The sequence below is a fragment of the Girardinichthys multiradiatus genome, chromosome 13, assembly GCF_021462225.1.
Source record: "Girardinichthys multiradiatus isolate DD_20200921_A chromosome 13, DD_fGirMul_XY1, whole genome shotgun sequence".
Classification (NCBI taxonomy): Eukaryota; Metazoa; Chordata; class Actinopteri; order Cyprinodontiformes; family Goodeidae; genus Girardinichthys; species Girardinichthys multiradiatus.
In genome coordinates this window covers 34508646-34526676 of record NC_061806.1, presented here as the reverse complement: position 1 = coordinate 34526676, position 18031 = coordinate 34508646, and the positions used below count along the sequence as shown (strand labels likewise).

General features: G+C 39.2%; 2 protein-coding genes and 1 gene segment (V, D, J or C); 1 reads left to right on the top strand and 2 right to left on the bottom strand.

Annotated features, from left to right (window-relative positions):
* Positions 1-997: 997 nt before the first annotated feature.
* LOC124879806 (zinc finger protein 629-like) lies at positions 998-6602 on the bottom strand. The gene is made up of 2 exons (XM_047384551.1): positions 5318-6602; positions 998-3329 (listed from the first exon to the last, which is right to left on the bottom strand). The coding sequence occupies exons 1-2, from the start codon at positions 5514-5516 to the stop codon at positions 2656-2658; spliced, it is 873 nt and encodes a 290-aa protein (XP_047240507.1). The 5' UTR covers positions 5517-6602; the 3' UTR covers positions 998-2655.
* A 131-nt stretch (positions 6603-6733) lies between these two features.
* Positions 6734-12756, bottom strand: LOC124879805 (zinc finger protein 32-like). The gene is made up of 2 exons (XM_047384550.1): positions 12334-12756; positions 6734-9382 (listed from the first exon to the last, which is right to left on the bottom strand). The coding sequence occupies exons 1-2, from the start codon at positions 12593-12595 to the stop codon at positions 8520-8522; spliced, it is 1125 nt and encodes a 374-aa protein (XP_047240506.1). The 5' UTR covers positions 12596-12756; the 3' UTR covers positions 6734-8519.
* A 2710-nt stretch (positions 12757-15466) lies between these two features.
* LOC124879493 lies at positions 15467-16358 on the top strand. The segment is given in 2 exon segments: positions 15467-15587; positions 15685-16358. Coding segments are annotated over 2 exon segments (402 nt in total).
* The last annotated feature ends 1673 nt before the right edge of the window (positions 16359-18031 follow it).

Below are 18031 nucleotides of genomic sequence, written 5' to 3'. Positions count from 1 at the left end.
GGTGTTCACCTGGAAAACAGACTAGAGTGGAGATGCAACTGTGAAGCCATCTACAAGAAGGGACAGAGCAGACTGTACTTCTTGAGGAAGCTTAGGTCCTTTGGTGTTTGCAGCAAGATGCTGCATATCTTCTATAAGTCTGTTGTGGAAAGTGTGATTTCTTCTGCCATCATCTGCTGGTGAAGCAGCATCAGAGCCAGGGACTTAAAAAAGCTCAACAAGCTGATAAAGAAGGCTGGTTCTGTTCTGGGGACTCCTCTGGAACCTCTGGAGATCATTGTGGAAAGACGGATTCTTCATAAAATGAAGAACATTATGGAGAACCCTGAGCATCCTCTTCATGAGACTGTCCTACAACAACAGAGTGTCTTCAGTCAGAGGCTTCTTCAGATCTGCTGTAAGACGGAGCGCTACAGGAGATCCTTCCTGCCCACAGCCATCAGCATCTACAACGGCTCTTTGAAGAAACCTTCATAATATGAGCTATGACAACATTTAATTTCCCTTTGGAATTAATAAAGTATTTTTGAATTGAATTTGAAAATAATCGTTAGTTGCAGCCCTAAAAAATTCTTATAGAGTTAATGCTAATAGCAATCATATAACTTCAATACCCTATTGTACTAAGTAATTATTACTACACACTGCAAACAACAACCTTGTTGGGGAAATATCAAGTGAAACTTAAAGTAGCATTAAAGTCACTGAAAGAAATGAGAAAATAAAGGGTACTTCATGCATTTCTGAGATGAACTTACCCTCATTTAGTTAAATCATTCAAGTGTTATGCTGCCATCAGGTGGTCAGAAACAATATTTGAATCCCAAGACTAAGCAGTATAATAATCCTTCTAACACCAGAAGGGAATTTCCCTTTAAAGAGATGAACAAAAAATAACCCTGTTTAATAAGACCTGTGGCTTTTATTTTAAATGGGCTCACTCCACTGTTTAATGGGATGTTTTAGTGGTGTAAAATAATTAGACCACAATTTCAAATCCTTTTTCACTTTTAATGTGCCATATATAGAATTCAGTTGAAGAGAACCTGAAAGCCTAAATGTAGATCAGGTTCAGCTTTCCTGACATTTCCTCATCCGCATCCTTCAGTCACAGGTTACAAAAGATCAATAGGATCTCATTCTTCAAAGGCATCAGTGAGGAGTTGGGAATAAAAGTGTTAGGTATATACAATGACACAATGAACAGTCAGCAGTGACATTATGAAAACAAAAGCCTGAACTGGTCAGGTAGGTAGCAAAGACAAAAGGCAATTACTGCTTGTTTTCCACTATAAGCTACGACAATCATCTGGTTCTCCGGATGTCGGGACGAAGCAGTGGTGTGGAAGGTGGATTTCTTTTAGAACCGCTTGTTTTTTCGTAGAATTGTACGGGGGAGAAGAAGCTTTGAAATGATTCATTATGGTCACAAAAACCCAGCATTTTAACAATAGTGTGTACACTACTGCATTTAGACGTTTATACAACAGCAGCATTTTTAAAACTGGGGTTTTGTGTTTTAGCTCAAGCCTACAAGGATACCCCAGATAATTTCACTGTTAAAAAAACCTAATCTGAATTTGGATTAAAATAGCTAATTTTATTCTCTGTGCTTCGCATATTCTTTAGGTTTCTTCACCCTCCCAATCTTGCTGACATGCAGCTCCACTCATATACTAGATCACGTACCATTTTCCTTCCCCCTTACAACCACGTGCTACTTTGAGTTGGTCCGTCCTGTGAAGTACATCGTCGTGATCACATGAAAAACGTAAAACGCTAATTAGGAATACATTAACAAGGCACTGTGGCCGTCACAATACAGGGACAGAAAACCCACAATCTTGGATAAAGAATAAATAAATTAAGACAATTATAGGTGACCAAAGTGTTTAAATTTTCATCCCTGACAGTTACAATAAATATAAACTGGTGATTTAACAATCCAACACATCTAATGGTAAATCAGAGTTTTAATTAATTATTTTAGACAAAGCTTCAAGTTATTGAAGAAATTATATTATATAAGAAACCTGCATAATATGAGGTACAACATTTAATTTCCCTTTGGGATGAATAAAGTATTTTTGAATTGAATTGAGTTGTAACTGAATGTCTGGTAGAAAATGAACTATAATCCCGTGCGTAGGTGGCCTTTTATTTTTTACGTCTGTGCACAAAAACTAAATTCTGAAGTAACAAAAATGAAAGATGATGAAGCTAAAGTCTGTCTGATAACAGAGATATGATTCATTTTCCGACAACTAAAGACCAGGACGATATTTTTTGTGCATTTCCGACGGCAGTGGAGGAGAGAGAAAGCTCCTTAACTTGGGGCTGGTGTACAGATTTGTTTATGGCAGAAATTTTATTAAAAACACATTTTATGTTCAACAATGAAAAGAAAATATTGTTTTGAATGCCAGTTCTTGGGTTGATATGAGCAGCTCAGAACTTTACCAGAACTGGTTTCCAAAACTATGATTGGTGCATCTTTAAAACCACTAAAAACAATGGCAGCTAAAAGGTAAACAATCCATTCTGGTGTGTGAGAATGGCCTTGATTATTAAAGGACAACGGCAGAAGAATTTATGGGTTCCTTTCATAAATGTGTGTTGGGCTTTTCTGTGACCGCCGGGTGCCAGCAGCCTCGCTCAGCCTGAGCTCTGCTGGGATTTTTCTCTCATGTGTCTGCGTATGTGCCGCTTGTAGTTGGAGTTGTCGCTGAAACTGCGGCCGCACACGTGGCAGCTGTACGGCTTCTCCCCCGTATGGACCCGCAGGTGTTTCTGGTAGCCATCGGACCGCGTCAGTCTCTTCCCGCAAATATCGCACGTGAACGATTTGTCGACCTTGCTGTCAACTTTTCGGTGAATCCGCGTGTGTTTGGCCCACTGACCGCGCTCGTAAAATGCTTTGCCACAGACGGTGCAGATATAAGAGTCCACTACTTTAGGAAATGCCACGTCCACAGCGTCATTCTGGCCATTTCCCGAAGCTGCCTCACAAGCTCCAGGTTGATCCTCATTGAGCTCAGAGCAGGTCTGCTGGACTGAGGTGCCAGGCCGTGGATCCAACCCCGAGTCCTCCAGGTCCTGGCTCTGGAACTTTGAGACAGGGGACCCAGTGGAACTGTTGTCCTGCTGCGTTCCTGCGGCGCTGCTCTGGAACAACACAAAACCGACATTGTTCTGCTCTGACCTCTCAGGCATCTCGCCTGGTTGATCTGTCCACACATCTTGCTCTTGTTCCTCTTCTTTGATGCGTGTTGGAGGTTCCTCTTCATTAAGATCTAGACTAGAGCTCCAGTCCCGCTGCTCAGAGATGGCTGGAAGGTACAACCAAAACAGGGTCAGTATGTGTTTTTATATCTAAACCATTAAAAGCTTGGCTTCATCATTCTCTGGCAACACCGTAAAAACCAAGAGTAATATTTTTCAAGCTTTTATTTCTACTACTTCTAAAACTTATGGGTTACAGCAAATGGAAATCTAGAGTTCAGGCTTTCAGAAACATATTAGCTATGACAAACAGTAAAAACAGATTTTAAATACAGAAATGTTACGTGCATGCCTGCGAAATCATGGGGGAATATTCCTGACTTGATATTTGGCCCAAAGACGGACACCTTCTACATGGAGCGTAATCCACAAAAAGTCATAGGTGAAGAAGCTGGCTATACACAGTGTTGTTTCTAAGGTTACATTAAAGGAAAGTTCAGTGGAAGGAAAAGTGATCCTGCTGCCTTTTTAACTACAGCCTTGGGAGGACTGTTCAAGAGTTTGGCAGAGATTCACAAGGTTTAGATGGCAGCTGGATTCAGTGCTTCAAAAGCCACCACACACGAATGGATCCGGGTCATGTTACCCCTTCATTATCTAACAAGGTATGGATCTTTTGTCCCTTCCAAATTCATACCCATGTACTTAAAACTCTGTGTATTAGTCTTTTTTTTTTTTTCTTTGTGGTTCATTTTTTTTCAGTAATTCTGGAGATAAAATGTCATGAAAATGATCAAATTTCATGTATAATTTCATTCCATTAACCATTTTTTAAGACTTTTTATTACACCTTGTCAAAGCGGGTACAAAATATCAAACTAGCCGGTCGGGCAGAATTCAGCGATAAAACTGAAAGGGTATGAAACAGTAAAGGGGCTGAATCCCCAGCATCACACACAGATATACCCGGGACATGAGCTACTGCATTCCTCTCCTTAACTAGAGACAATGTCAGAGGCGTCTCGCTTGGGCTAAACAGAAAAACAAATGGACTGATGAAAGTAAATTTTATATTTCACTGGGAAATCAAGGTCGCAGAGTCTGAAGAAATAGTGGAGAGGAACAAAAACAAAGTTGCCTGAGGTCCAGTTTGACGTTTTCGCAGTCAGTGATGCTTTAGGGAGCAATTTCATTTGCTGGTGTTGGTCCAAGGCCAAAGTCAGTGCAGAACAAATCTTTGGAAAACTTGCTGATGAGCTTTAAAGAGATGCTGATTTTATTTTCCAGCAAGATTTGGCATGTGGCTGCGCCATAAATATGAAAATTAGTTTTAATGTCCAGGTTCATTGTGCATGATAGGCCAGCAAAGTCACCAGACCTAAACATCGAGAAACTATTTAGTGTCCTCAAGAGTAAGACGAGATACCAGAACCAAAGATGCAGAAGAGTTGAGCTCTGCTGGGCTTCCTTAACACCCCAGCAGAGCCACAGACTGATCGCCTCCATGCCACGCTGCACTGGTGCAGTAATTCTGGTACAGCTATTTTTGAATAAGGATAATGAAGGAGCCTCCTTTATATTTTTTAGCAAATGCGCAGTTCCTACATGATTGTTTCTTTATTTTGAAAGAATGCATTTCTGAATGACAAACAAGTAAAGAGAAAAAACTTTTCATTTTTGATTTCATCACCTTCTTTTCCTTTAGCTTAAGTTTTCTCTAGAGCAAGTTTCTCCGTCTTTTTGAGAAACGAACCCATGAAATGTTTTATAACCCCTGGTTTAAAAAAATTCAAATATCCTGGCTTTGATTTACATGAGATCTGAGGATCATTCAGCTTTTAGACTGAAGTGCAAAATTGTTTTAAAGAAAAATGGTCAAAGAAGCCATTAAAATTCCTAAAAATATTTTATTTATATGTAAAAATTGTATGGTTTTTATATAGAAAAGTAACTGATCGTTGAAGTTAAACAAGAACATCGTAGCTAGAGATCATGGTTGTCTCCAATAAAACATACTTTGCCTTTGCGAACATGAAGCCAAAGATGGATTTATTTTCTGACAGAAACGCTAAAGTCTGGTGAACCGTTTCCTCACCTGAGCTGTCGGCCTGCAGGGAGATCTGCGGCTTCCTGGAGAGCTCCAGCAGCCGGCGCTGGCGGTCAATCTCCAGCTTGGAGCGAGAGATCTCCTCCTCATATTCCGCTATGGTTCTCCCAAACACACCGAAGATCTCTTCTGCAGCCGCGGTGAGCCGCTGGTTGATCAGAAGCCTCAACATCTCGATTTTAGACATTTCAGCGGTAACTTGGGAGGGCTCTTAACCAAGAGAAATGTAATCAAATACCGCATAAAAACTGTTCCCGATCCGGTGACTTGTGTGCCAGCTACAGTTCCAGGTTAACTTCTGTGAGAGGTTCGAAGAAGTCTTGGGAAAGACCTCCAGCGCCCCCAGCTGGCGAGGAAGCCTCAATACACGTTTTACATCACACGAGATCCAACATATTCCTCGTCACTGAGTCATTGGAAAAAAAAAAGTGGGACATCTCATCAAAAACGTCTGATAAATAACAAAATGAGAGATTTTTTTCCTTTAAATTGTTACACAAAATGTATACAACTAATGATGAAATATATCAAAACAATAGACCCCAACAATACATTTTGCAAAGATCATCCAAAAACAATCAGTAATTTAATTTGGCATTGTCATATCACAAGGACATCTTGGAAGGAATGTAACAACTTTATGATTTGAAATATTGACACCAAATTTTCACTAAGGTGTGAGCATATGATTGTTTTGGTTTTCATGAAAAGAATACTAATATAAACAGATTGGATTGATGGAATAACCTGGTCATTCAGTATATTCAGGTAATCAGCTGACCTCATACTTTGAACACATACTGTTGCTGAACCCAGACCTGACCACCTGCAGGAACCCCAGATCATAGCACTGCCCCCACAGGCTTGTACAGTAGGCACTAGACATGATGGGGGCATCACTTCACCGGCCTCTCTTCTTACCCTGATCACTCTGGAACAGGGTCAATCTGGACTCATCAGACCATATGACCTTCTTCCATGGCTCCAGAGTCCAATCTTTATGCTCCCTAACAAATTGAAGACTTTATTCCCAGTTAGCCTCACTGATTAGTGGTTTTCTTAAGGTTACACAGCTGTTCAGTCCCAATCCCTTGAGTTCCCTTCGCATTGTGCGCATGGAAATAATCTTACTTTCACTATTAAACATAGCCCAGAGTTTTACTGTTGTTTTTCTTCGGTTTGATTTCACCAAACGTTTAAGTGATCGCCGATCACGATCTTCTCAGGTGCTGTTGCAGCTTAACTTACTTCAGTAGCCTCAATGTAAAGAAATGCTGCTTTTACACAAAGAATAACTGATGCTGATGCATTTAGCAGATCACAAAAGTATAAAGTGTGTTAAGTTAACTGGTAAACTGCATTTTCTCCTACAAATAACACAGGCTGCATTAATTCACAACAATCTGGAAAAAAAAAGACAAGTCTTAATTTATTTCATATAACTTTGGCTTTCTTTCCAGTAAACAAAAAATGTGCATTTATTGTAATGTCCAACACACCAAGAGTCTCAGTAACGTTTATCTAAAACAAACTGCGTTCATTTCAGTCATGGGTATAATAAATCTAGAAGGATGAAACATAAGCATCCAACAGAGGCAACTTTAACATTTTAGTAAAGAGAACTGCAAAATGAGTCTAACCATTTCTTGCAGGTGGAATGTAAGGAAGGAAATGTCAAAGAAACCCTCAACAAAAATTGAAACTTTTACCGCTTTACAATGAACCTTCCATTTTACATGGTCCCATATTTTCAGCGAACTTTGCTCTCAGCTTCCTAAATTTACATTTTCATAGTTCAACTTTTAGAAAAACCCGAGGTAGGGCACCGGTTAAGAAACAGTATTAAACGGGGGTGTGTATGCCTCAGAAATTCTAGCATTTTGAGAGTTAAACAATTAAAATCATCCTAAATCATTCATACATGCATGACAAACTGTACATCCTGTACAACACGACTAATAAAGAAACAAATCTGTCTGGGGGAACAATATATATTAAACAATTAAAAAGGTGCAATAACCCAGTTGCACAAGTTTGTACACATTAATGCTTTAGAGAATCATCTTTTGATTTAAGCATACTGTCTTCTTGAGTTCACAACTGCCATCAACCGAAGAGGAGTGTGGAAAAAGAGATGTCCTCTAGATCTGATAGGTTTGGACCGATTTTGCACGGCAGAATTGGTAAATACAGCATTACTGAGCCAAGGTGTGTCATGCAGATATACTCCTGCCAAAGAACACTAAATGGTTATTGAATCTAAAGGTTGTTGAACAAAGTATTAGTTTGAGGTGGGCAGAAGTATGCAAACTGTTTAGAGCACCTTTTATTTTATTTAATTCCTTCAAACAGATTTGTTTGTTTTTATTTGTATTTTACAGGATATATGTCACTTTAAAGGTCTGCTTTTTTTTATTCACTTTTTAACAATTTTAAGACTAATCTAGAGTAGATTTGTAGCTCTGATTTATAACTAACAACAGTTTTTAAAAACGCTTTTCTTCATACATTTAATAAAAGTACCAACAAATAGCTCCGTTCATTTTACAGTATAACGAGGCATGGGTCGGGTCCTTATGGGTTTTATAGCCGTATTTATGTTCAACCAATGTGGTTGTGTAGAGAGCATAGACAGTAGAGCAGAGCTCCCTTTCCCTGACCTGATGCAGCACACTGCCAGTCAGCTGGCTGATAAAAAAAGACTTCTAAACCCTTCCCTTGCTTACAATTAGTACAAGTGCATTACCTGGTTGGAGCGTCATCCATAACTTTTATAAACATAATATTGTTTGAAGCTACAGTAGGCAACTAACAGCTAACATCAGTGTGTTCATTTATGTTATTGCTTTAGTTTATTATTTAAATTAAAAATACACAATAACTAAAAAACAGTAATATCATGAAACCTCATATTGACCCATGCCTAGTCATTACTAGATTGTGCACCAATTTATTTAAAATGTAAATTACTTCAGGAGTCCAGAACACCAGGTAACCAGTAATCAGGAATTCACCAGACCCAGTCCTGACTGTTACTGAAAAACAAATCTTGTTTTTTGCGGGTGCTTTGGAACAAGAGAGAATAACAATTTTTCTTGTCATCAGTAAAAATTAATAATATAATAATAATAAGTGTCCATTCCTATGCTCTGTTTCACAAGTGAACCTCGCCACACAAGGTTCGCAGCTGTCAGGTGGCAGTGATGGCGGCACAGGTCAGCCCTTTCTTCTGACATGGGTGTTTGTAGAAGCTGGACAGTTGACTGAAGCTGCGAGCACACATGGAGCAGCTGTACGGCCTCTCACCCGTGTGCGTCCGTAGGTGGACTGTCAGGTTACCCTTCTCCGTAAAGCTGTGGCCGCAATACATGCAGGCGAACGGCTTTTCACCCATGTGGCTGCGCACGTGACGCACCAGTGATGCCCGCCGGCCGAAGCTCTTGCTGCAGATGCTGCAGCTGTGCGGCCGCTCGCCCGAGTGGATCCTCATGTGGATCCGGAGATTCCCTCGCAGTGTGAAGCTCTGCCCACAGATGCTGCACCGGAACAACGTTTCTCTGTGAACTTTGAGGTGGAGCTTCAAGCTTTCAGTCTGCTCCAGCTGTTTTCCACAAACCCCACAGTTTTCCTGATGCACTGAAGCATGGGTGATCAGATAACCCATCTTCTGGAAGGAAATGCCACAAACCTGGCAGCTAAACTGGGCCAGATCAGAGGAGCACTGTAGTTCTGAACTGGAACTCTGATCTTTGTTTTCTGCCATTTCCTCGGACTTCCAGAGGTCATCTCTCCAACCTTCTTCACTGTTCTCTGTGTCAGAATCCTCACAGATAACTCTGTCATCACTCACAGCTTTTGGATCCAGATTGTGTGTTAAATTGAAGTGACTCCGTGTTATCGACTCTCCACAGTCCTCATCTATACCTTCTGACTTAATTGGAGCAGCCGAGGTGTCGACATCTTTCTCAACAACACTGTCAGTCTGAAACAGCGGGACATCGAGGCTCTGGTGTTCAGGACACTTTTTTATCCAGGATGAGTCCTGCAGAGGTTCTGAAAGAAGAAACATCCACAACAAGCTCACATTTTCAACCACACAGATCTGGCTTCTGATCAATAAAGATAAATGTATTCAGTGGCTATCTTAATGTCAGATATGACACCTCATAAGACACGTTGCTTTATATTTATATCATAAATTATTCTGACAATATATGTATTGCATTAATAGGAAGTGGAAGGGAAATCTTATATGGTTTTCAGATATAAAAATCTGAAAAGTGTGACATGCATTTGTGTGCCCCCTTTAGACTTTAAATCCAGAGGAACCAACTGCTTGAAAAGTCACCTGGTAACTAAATCAAGTCCATCTGTGTGTAATTTGGCTTAGTATAAATACTGATGTTCTGTTAAGGTTTGTTAGAGAATATTAGTGAACAAACAGCATCATGAAGACCAAGGGAAACACCAGAAAGGTGAGGGATAAAGGTGTGAAGACGTTTAGGTTATAAAACAACAATCTAGGCCTTGAACATCTCAGAGAGCACTGTTCAATGCATCATCCAAACATAGAACGAAGATGGCACAGCTCCAAACCTAGACATGACTGTCTGCCTAAAGTGACAGTAATCAGAGAAGCAGACACGAGGTAATAAATCCAGAAAACCACTGTTAAAAACGTTATTAAAATTACCTCATAAAATCTGTCGCAATCCATGAAAGGAAAAAAGCAAATATGTGTTCGGAAGAGCTGCTGAGACTAAAATGTAACTTCTTGGCCTGCATGCAAAGTGCTTTGTGCGGTTGAAAACCAATCCTGCACATCATCCTTAGCATGCAATCTCTGTGATGAAACATGGTGGTGGCATAATCATGCTGTGGGGATGCTTTCTTTAGCAGGGACAAGGAAGATGATTAGAGCTGATGGATGGATGGAGCTAAGTACAAAGCAACCAGAAATACAATGGAATGGTTTGGACTGAAACATAATTATGTGTTGGAATGGCCCAGTCAAAGCCCAGACCTAAGTCAAATTTGGCACCTGTGACAAGACTTGAAAATAGTTGTTCACAGATGCTGTCTACTGAGCATGAGCTAATTTAGGTTGCAATGTGACAAAATGTAAAAAACGTGTTATTATACATTGTGTTTTAGTGTTATTAATCAGAATGAATTGATATTGCTCTTATTTATTTGAATATTCAAGATGAGAAAGATGATAATCGCAGTGGTATTATTTTTGCTGTATATTAAACACTGCTGTTGAAAAATAATTATTTCTATTCATACTGATGGCAGAAGCAGAATGTCCACAACATTAAATTACAGGTCCTTCTCAAAAAATTTGCATATTGTGATAAAGTTCATTATTTTCCATAATGTCATGATGAAAATTTAACATTCATATATTTTAGATTCATTGCACACTAACTGAAATATTTCAGGTCTTTTATTGTCTTAATACGGATGATTTTGGCATACAGCTCATGAAAACCCATAATTCCTATCTCACAAAATTAGCATATTTCATCCAACCAATAAAAGAAAAGTGTTTTTAATACAAAAAACGTCAACCTTCAAATAATCATGTACAGTTACGCACTCAATACTTGGTCGGGAATCTTTTGGCAGAAATGACTGCTTCAATGTGGCGTGGCATGGAGGCAATCAGCCTGTGGCACTGCTGAGGTCTTATGGAGGCCCAGGATGCTTCGATAGCGGCCTTTAGCTCATCCAGAGTGTTGGGTCTTGAGTCTCTCAACGTTCTCTTCACAATATCCCACAGATTCTCTATGGGGTTCAGGTCAGGAGAGTTGGCAGGCCAATTGAGCACAGTGATACCATGGTCAGTAAACCATTTACCAGTGGTTTTGGCACTGTGAGCAGGTGCCAGGTCGTGCTGAAAAATGAAATCTTCATCTCCATAAAGCTTTTCAGCAGATGGAAGCATGAAGTGCTCCAAAATCTCCTGATAGCTAGCTGCATGACCCTGCCATTGATAAAACACAGTGGACCAACACCAGCAACTGACATGGCACCCCAGACCATCACTGACTGTGGGTACTTGACACTGGACTTCTGGCATTTTGGCATTTCCTTCTCCCCAGTCTTCCTCCAGACTCTGGCACCTTGATTTCCGAATGACATGCGGAATTTGCTTTCATCCGAAAAAAGTACTTTGGACCACTGAGCAACAGTCCAGTGCTGCTTCTCTGTAGCCCAGGTCTGGGGAATGCGGCACCTGTAGCCCATTTCCTGCACACGCCTGTGCACGGTGGCTCTGGATGTTTCTACTCCAGACTCAGTCCACTGCTTCCGCAGGTCACCCAAGGTCTGGAATCAGCCCTTCTCCACAATCTTCCTCAGGGTCCGGTCAACTCTTCTCGTTGTGCAGCGTTTTCTGCCACACTTTTTCCTTCCCACAGACTTCCCACTGAGGTGCCTTGATACAGCACTCTGGGAACAGCCTATTCGTTCAGAAATTTCTTTCTGTGTCTTACCCTCTTGCTTGAGGGTGTCAATAGTGGCCTTCTGGACAGCAGTCAGGTCGGCAGTCTTACCCATGATTGGGGTTTTGAGTGATGAACCAGGCTGGGAGTTTTAAAGGCCTCAGGAATCTTTTGCAGGTGTTTAGAGTTAACTCGTTGATTCAGATGATTAGGTTCATAGCTCGTTTAGAGACCCTTTTAATAATATGCTAATTTTGTGAGATAGGAATTTTGGGTTTTTATGAGCTGTATGCCAAAATCATCCGTATTAAGACAATAAAAGACCTGAAATATTTCAGTTAGTGTGCAATGAATCTAAAATATATGAATGTTAAATTTTCACCATGACATTATGGAAAATAATGAACTTTATCACAATATGCAAATTGTTTGAGAAGGACCTGTATACTACATTAAAACAAGGAGTTTGGGATTTACTTACTTTCTTTGATGTAGTTTTGGTACTTTTAGATACTATAAAAGCAGTGACTATTTGCTCAGTTGACACAAACGAACCTGTTGAACGGCTCCACTCGCCCTCCCCGGACCTCAGGTTGTCCAACTCCCGCTGCTGACAGTCTATCTGCTCCCGGTACCGGGCCACTGTCTTCCCGAACAAGCCCAGAATGTCCTCCACGGCTGCCGTTAGCCGCTCGTTCAGGAACATCCTGAATGTTTCCAGCTCTGACAGGGGGCTGCTCACAGGCTCTACCGCTCCGACAGCAGCGAAACGCGGCGAAGAGTAAAGCGACGGGAACATTTGTTGCTCAGCGGACATGGCGACTTTATATTCCCCCTCAGCGAAAAAAAAACTATACTAACTCGAGGCTTAAAAAGTTCCTGATAGGAGATTTGCTGGTAGAGTTGAGGCTGTAATGTACAAAGTAAACAAAGCAGGAACCGGGTCCGTGCAGAAAACACGTCCGGGGGATTTGTGGGTGAACGTTCACAAACGTTCCGTTTGCTCTGCCGAGGTAATTTTTATGAGGACCGATGTTTCACAAGGGGGCACCATGGTACAGAAAATGTCTGTTGCACGGGAAATGTTTCTATTTCTTATTTGGAAATAAGTCAGTGGAAATAAGCACCCTTTCTGTATGGAGTGAGGACTGTAAAAATACACTTCTGTACACCAAGCGGAGTAGATCCTACTGAAGTTGCAGTAGAACAGTTTACAAATCAATAATTTCTTCCTATTAATGCTTTTGATGAATTACTCAATAAAAGGCGTGGGATTTGTCAGAAGAGGGTAGTGTTTGGGTTTACCCAGGTCCTTTAATTCTTGTGCATTGCATCTACATAACAGTTTAAACTACCAGATGCAGATGCAATGTGTTCATCTAACTATTTGATTTAGCACAGTATCTACTCAAATATTGGTTTCATTAGTTACTCTGCCAAAATCTATAGGTTCAGTCTATAGAACAGAATATCCCAGAACATCCCAACATGGGTATTTAATTTATACATTTTTGAATTCATAATTAGACATCCCTTTACATTTGGAGATAGTTCAGTCTAAATTTAGCACTCAAAAGATGGTGTTCTGCATGTTTTCAACGTCTCCCAGATTCAACACCTGACTTAAATAAGTGGTTTGTTACCAGCCCACCACAGAGCGAGGTGAGAAGCTGAGGAGTAATTCAGCCATTTTGGTCCCGATGTGTGGACTTGCACAGCTCTTCCCTAGAGTATTGTGGAACAGAGATGATTATGCCAGAATAACTCACTGATACAGTAATAATATTAATAATATTGCAGGAAAAAAACCAAAGAAAAAAAGCAGTTCAAAGGAACTAAATTATAATTTTTTTTATTACATTTCCTTTAGATAGTTTTGGTCAGTCTGGTTACACTCAACTTGTTCTGTTTTGTATGATTAATTTCTCCAAAATATACATACTAAGAAAAATAAATACATCCTTAAAATATTTGCTCATTATAAGATCTCTAAATAGCCTCTCTTTTGAGAATCTCAATTCATTCTTTAAACACCAGATAGTTTGGCCAAGCCCCAAGTCATGTTTAACTTATCAAATGATGCGGACATTGTGAATAAAGACATTTTTTTTAGAAACTGCCTCATCCCATTTCACACAAAAGTCAAACCCCTGTTGAAGGTAATACAGAATAAATATATTTTAGCTTTATTCTCCACAGGATGCACAAATGGAATAGAGCACCGTAAAAAGTACGACGGAGTATAGGAATCGATGAAGAGAAAACATGAAGAATGTTCCAAAAAAACTACAAAAAACAAAACCTACACAAAAACCCACAGGTTGACAAATGCAGAGTTTCACTTCTCTACCAGAACTTCTTGACCACAGTAATAGACATGCATCAGTAATGAACCATGCCAACAGACGGGTTTCAGGACTAAAGATAAACGTTTTACACTTTGTGACCTCACAGGTCACAGAGCCCACCTTCTTCAGACAGTCTGCCGGGAGTCTCAGGGTCCAGCTCCGGCTATCGGTCGTCCTTCTGCATCACCTTGAGGCTCACAAACATTTTGTTTTGGTTTATTTATTAAACTAAATGATACGAAACTGAAGTGAAGCAGCTTTTGAGCAACAGTCTGACTTTTTTATGTAATTTGCCTTTTTTGTTCAAAGCATTGGATACATCAACTGAATAAGACTTCTGCTCAATCTCAACGTAGGGAATAACTCACACTGAACAATATGAAGTTAAATTCTCAACACTATTTGCTGTATTTTAATTTGGCTATGAAGAGGAGTTTGTTTTTTAAAATGCACATTGATTAAGTTTGGTTAGAAAAAAATTTAAGAGTGTGCCTTATGGAAATCTTTTTATAGTCAAACTTTAATATTTGGCACAGAAACACTATTCAGGTATACATGGCTTACAGGAGTTCTATAAAGGACTTACAGTCATCTGCATCATAGTAAGGTATGTAACGGGTTTAATTTATAGGAATAATTAACAACAATGCTGTTGTACAGTCTTTCCTTTTATGACTATAGCTGAGTACCAAAAAATACCTTTTTTCATATTTTTCTTTTCATTGTCATACTTTTTACAGTGCTCAATTCCATTTATGTGTCCTGTAAAAAATAAAGCTAAAATATATAGGTGAGTGAAAAAAATACATTTTATCTTGGTAATTTACAGTCTAGTTCCTCCACCGAACATGATACAAACATATTGAGCCATCATGCAAAAACATCAAAGTGTAGAGAGAAAAAAAGCCTTGTTTGTTCATATCATAAGTGGATTTGTTTTTATATTTATTCTGTTTTGTTTTTGGTATAAAGATACTGGATATTTCATAATAACTGTGGAGATAAAGACAAAGGCAGATGTGAAATAAAGGAAATGAAGCTAAGGTAAAAATATTGCACACATCTGGCAGAACTAGGTTTAAATTAATCTTTTAGTTTGAACAACATGTTTCTTCTGGCTGGAAGTACTTTTATTATTGTTTTAGAGTGGGGCAGAAAAAGTTCTGTATAACTGTATGACATATTTTTTATTAAATATGTCAAAAAATATTTCTGGATTTCTTGATAAGCAGCACCCTTAGAATGATCCAGGTCCCTGATGGAGTCAGAACATTTCCATAGAGCTACTTTGCATCAGCAGCACCATGCTCCAGTGATCTGAGAGAGTTTATAGACCTGAGAGTTGAACACTGGATGACTGACAGCTGTCCTTCATCACAACAGAAGACACAGAAATCCTCCTCATCAAAAACATGACTTTGATCTGCGTCCTCATCTGGACTCTCCTCTGCTTCACTCAGGGTGAGAAAAATCATTTTTCTGTCATGTGAAATTCATTTGGAGTGTAGCTGAGTTTCAGCTCATCATCTCATGTCCAGTGTTTCTTCTCTCTCCTCAGGGTCTGATGGACAAAATGTTGTTGTGACTCAGTCAGCAGCCAAATCAGTGCAGCTCGGCCAGACTGTTACTATTGACTGTAAGGCCAGTCAGGCACTTTTAACATCTTCTTGCGGCCGCAGTTCACAGGTCTGCCTGTCCTGGTACCACCAGAAACGTAGAGAAGCTCCTAAAGCTCTGATCTACCTAACATCAGACAGATTTTCAGGAATCTCCTCCAGGTTCAGTGGAAGTGGAGCAGGGAATGGATTAGACTTCACTCTGACCATCAGTGGAGTCCAGGCTGAAGATGTAGGAGTTTATTACTGTCAGAGTTATCATTACATCAACAGTCAGTATGTGTTCACACAGTGAAAAACCATCGTACAAAAACCTCCCTCAGTCTGACTGAACAGAAACTGAACTTTGTTCTGCAGCTGGAATCTGCTGCAGAACATTGATACAGTTCACTGAACAAACACAGTAGACACACATTTCATCAGTTTCTATTAAACTTTAGGATAAATTCAACAACCACCTCTTTGATAATAATAATAATAACAATAATCTTTATATTATACCCTATTCAGATATAAATCACAAAGTACTTTACAGAGTGCCAGTAGATTAAATACAAGTAAAGGCTTAATATAAAACAGAAAAAGTAAGAACAGCTAATAAAACATTTAACTAAAAGCTTGTCTAAGTAAACATGTCTTAAGCTGCTTTTTAAAGGAATCAAGAGAAATGAGGAATGTATGTTGATGTATTGGATGCATGTCCATTAAAAGCTCTAAAAGTCAAGACAAAAATTTCGAAATCAATTCTAAATTTAACAGCTAGCCAATGTATGGAGGACCAAACCAGTTCTATGTGTTCTGTTAGTTCCTGTTAAAAGCTTCACTGCAGCGTTCTGGATCAACTGGAGATGAGTCACAGCAGATTTGCTAAACGAGTAAAGAGAGAGTAATCTACAATAATCTAAACGAGAGGAAATAAAAACATAAATATCTCCAGCTCACATTTGGATAACATTGCACTCAATTTAGAAATATTTCTCAAATTATAAAAAACATTTTTAATCAATATTGTTGAGCGGCTGTCCAGAGACACTGATTGGTCATACAGAACACCAAGGTTTCTAAGACTGGGCTGAGAGGAGGAGCTCAGACAACCAAGGTGTTTGATCCAAGGAACTTTTTGTTCAGGAGCAATAATCAGGTTTCAGTCCCACAAGAGTTTAAATAAAGGCAGTTTTTAGCCAGCCAGTTCTTAATACAGGAGACACAATTTAGTAAACCAGCTAACTTGAATAATCTGACTTATTAAAGGAGAAGTACAATTGAATGCAGTCCGGATACAGATGGTGAGACACATTTTTAAGCCGCTCATAATCTTACCAGGGGCAATTATTTACCGTCTAAATTTTCAGAAAGATCTGAATAACCTTTTTCTGACATCTCCATGTTAGAAATTTTAAGTCAGCAAAATCTGAATACCTGCCATAAATAAAAAAGACTCAAAGAATCAAAGTCTCAATTAGGTTATGTTTAAAGTTGATAACTAAACATGTAAAAGTTTTTATAAGCTGAAACTTATTTCATCATCTGATCATTTTACATAACTATTTTTGAGAATAATATTGCATATATATTGCATTAGAAAGGAATTACATTGTAATTAAGTTTCTACAACATATATTTTATTTTCTAATTTGGGTCTGCCATAGCAATGGCAAGTAAATGAGAAAAAAACTAAACAAAACAATAAATGTCATTGAGATTTTCATGACCTTTATCAGCTTCTGTACATTTAAAAACAACTGAGCTAATGGACACGTGAAGACCAATGGGATATTTATAATGTTAGCAGTATAAAGTAAAATCTTTAATGTCATTGGGAAAAATCTAAGCTCCAACGAAGTTATCACATAAAAAGAAACACCAGAGTTTGAACAAATGTAGAGAAAGTGTCAGATGCAGTTTTTTGTGGCACTAGCAGCATTTAATTAGCTGGACAGGAAGAAAGGCAGAGAGAAAGAAGGTGAAGACATAGAGTAAATGGGCTGGGGCTCAAACCCACAACAGCTGTGTCGTTGAATATATTCTCGGCATGCCTGCTCTCACACTGAGCCACATGATACCCAATTAAGGTTGTTTTTTAGCTTTTTCCTGATGTTTCAGGAAATGAACGGGAGACTAAAGAAGCCGGCTTAGTTGATTTTTCAGTTTATTTAAATAAAAATTAACTTTCCACCTTTACTTCCTGACATGCTTTATAAAACTGTACAAAAACAATAACAAAGGAAAAAACAATGAAAACCTCACAACGAGGCCTGAGCTACTCGCAGCCTACTTGAATATAATCCA

Excerpts from the sequence above, each read along its gene's own strand:
- LOC124879805 (XM_047384550.1), bottom strand. The coding sequence starts at position 12,595 with ATGTCCGCTGAGCAACAAATGTTCCCGTCGCTTTACTCTTCGCCGCGT. Across the intron at positions 9,383-12,333 it reads CGAGTGGAGCCGTTCAACAG|AACCTCTGCAGGACTCATCC; the intron begins GTTCGTTTGTGT and ends TTCTTCTTTCAG.
- LOC124879806 (XM_047384551.1), bottom strand. The coding sequence starts at position 5,516 with ATGTCTAAAATCGAGATGTTGAGGCTTCTGATCAACCAGCGGCTCACC. Across the intron at positions 3,330-5,317 it reads CCTGCAGGCCGACAGCTCAG|CCATCTCTGAGCAGCGGGAC; the intron begins GTGAGGAAACGG and ends TGTACCTTCCAG.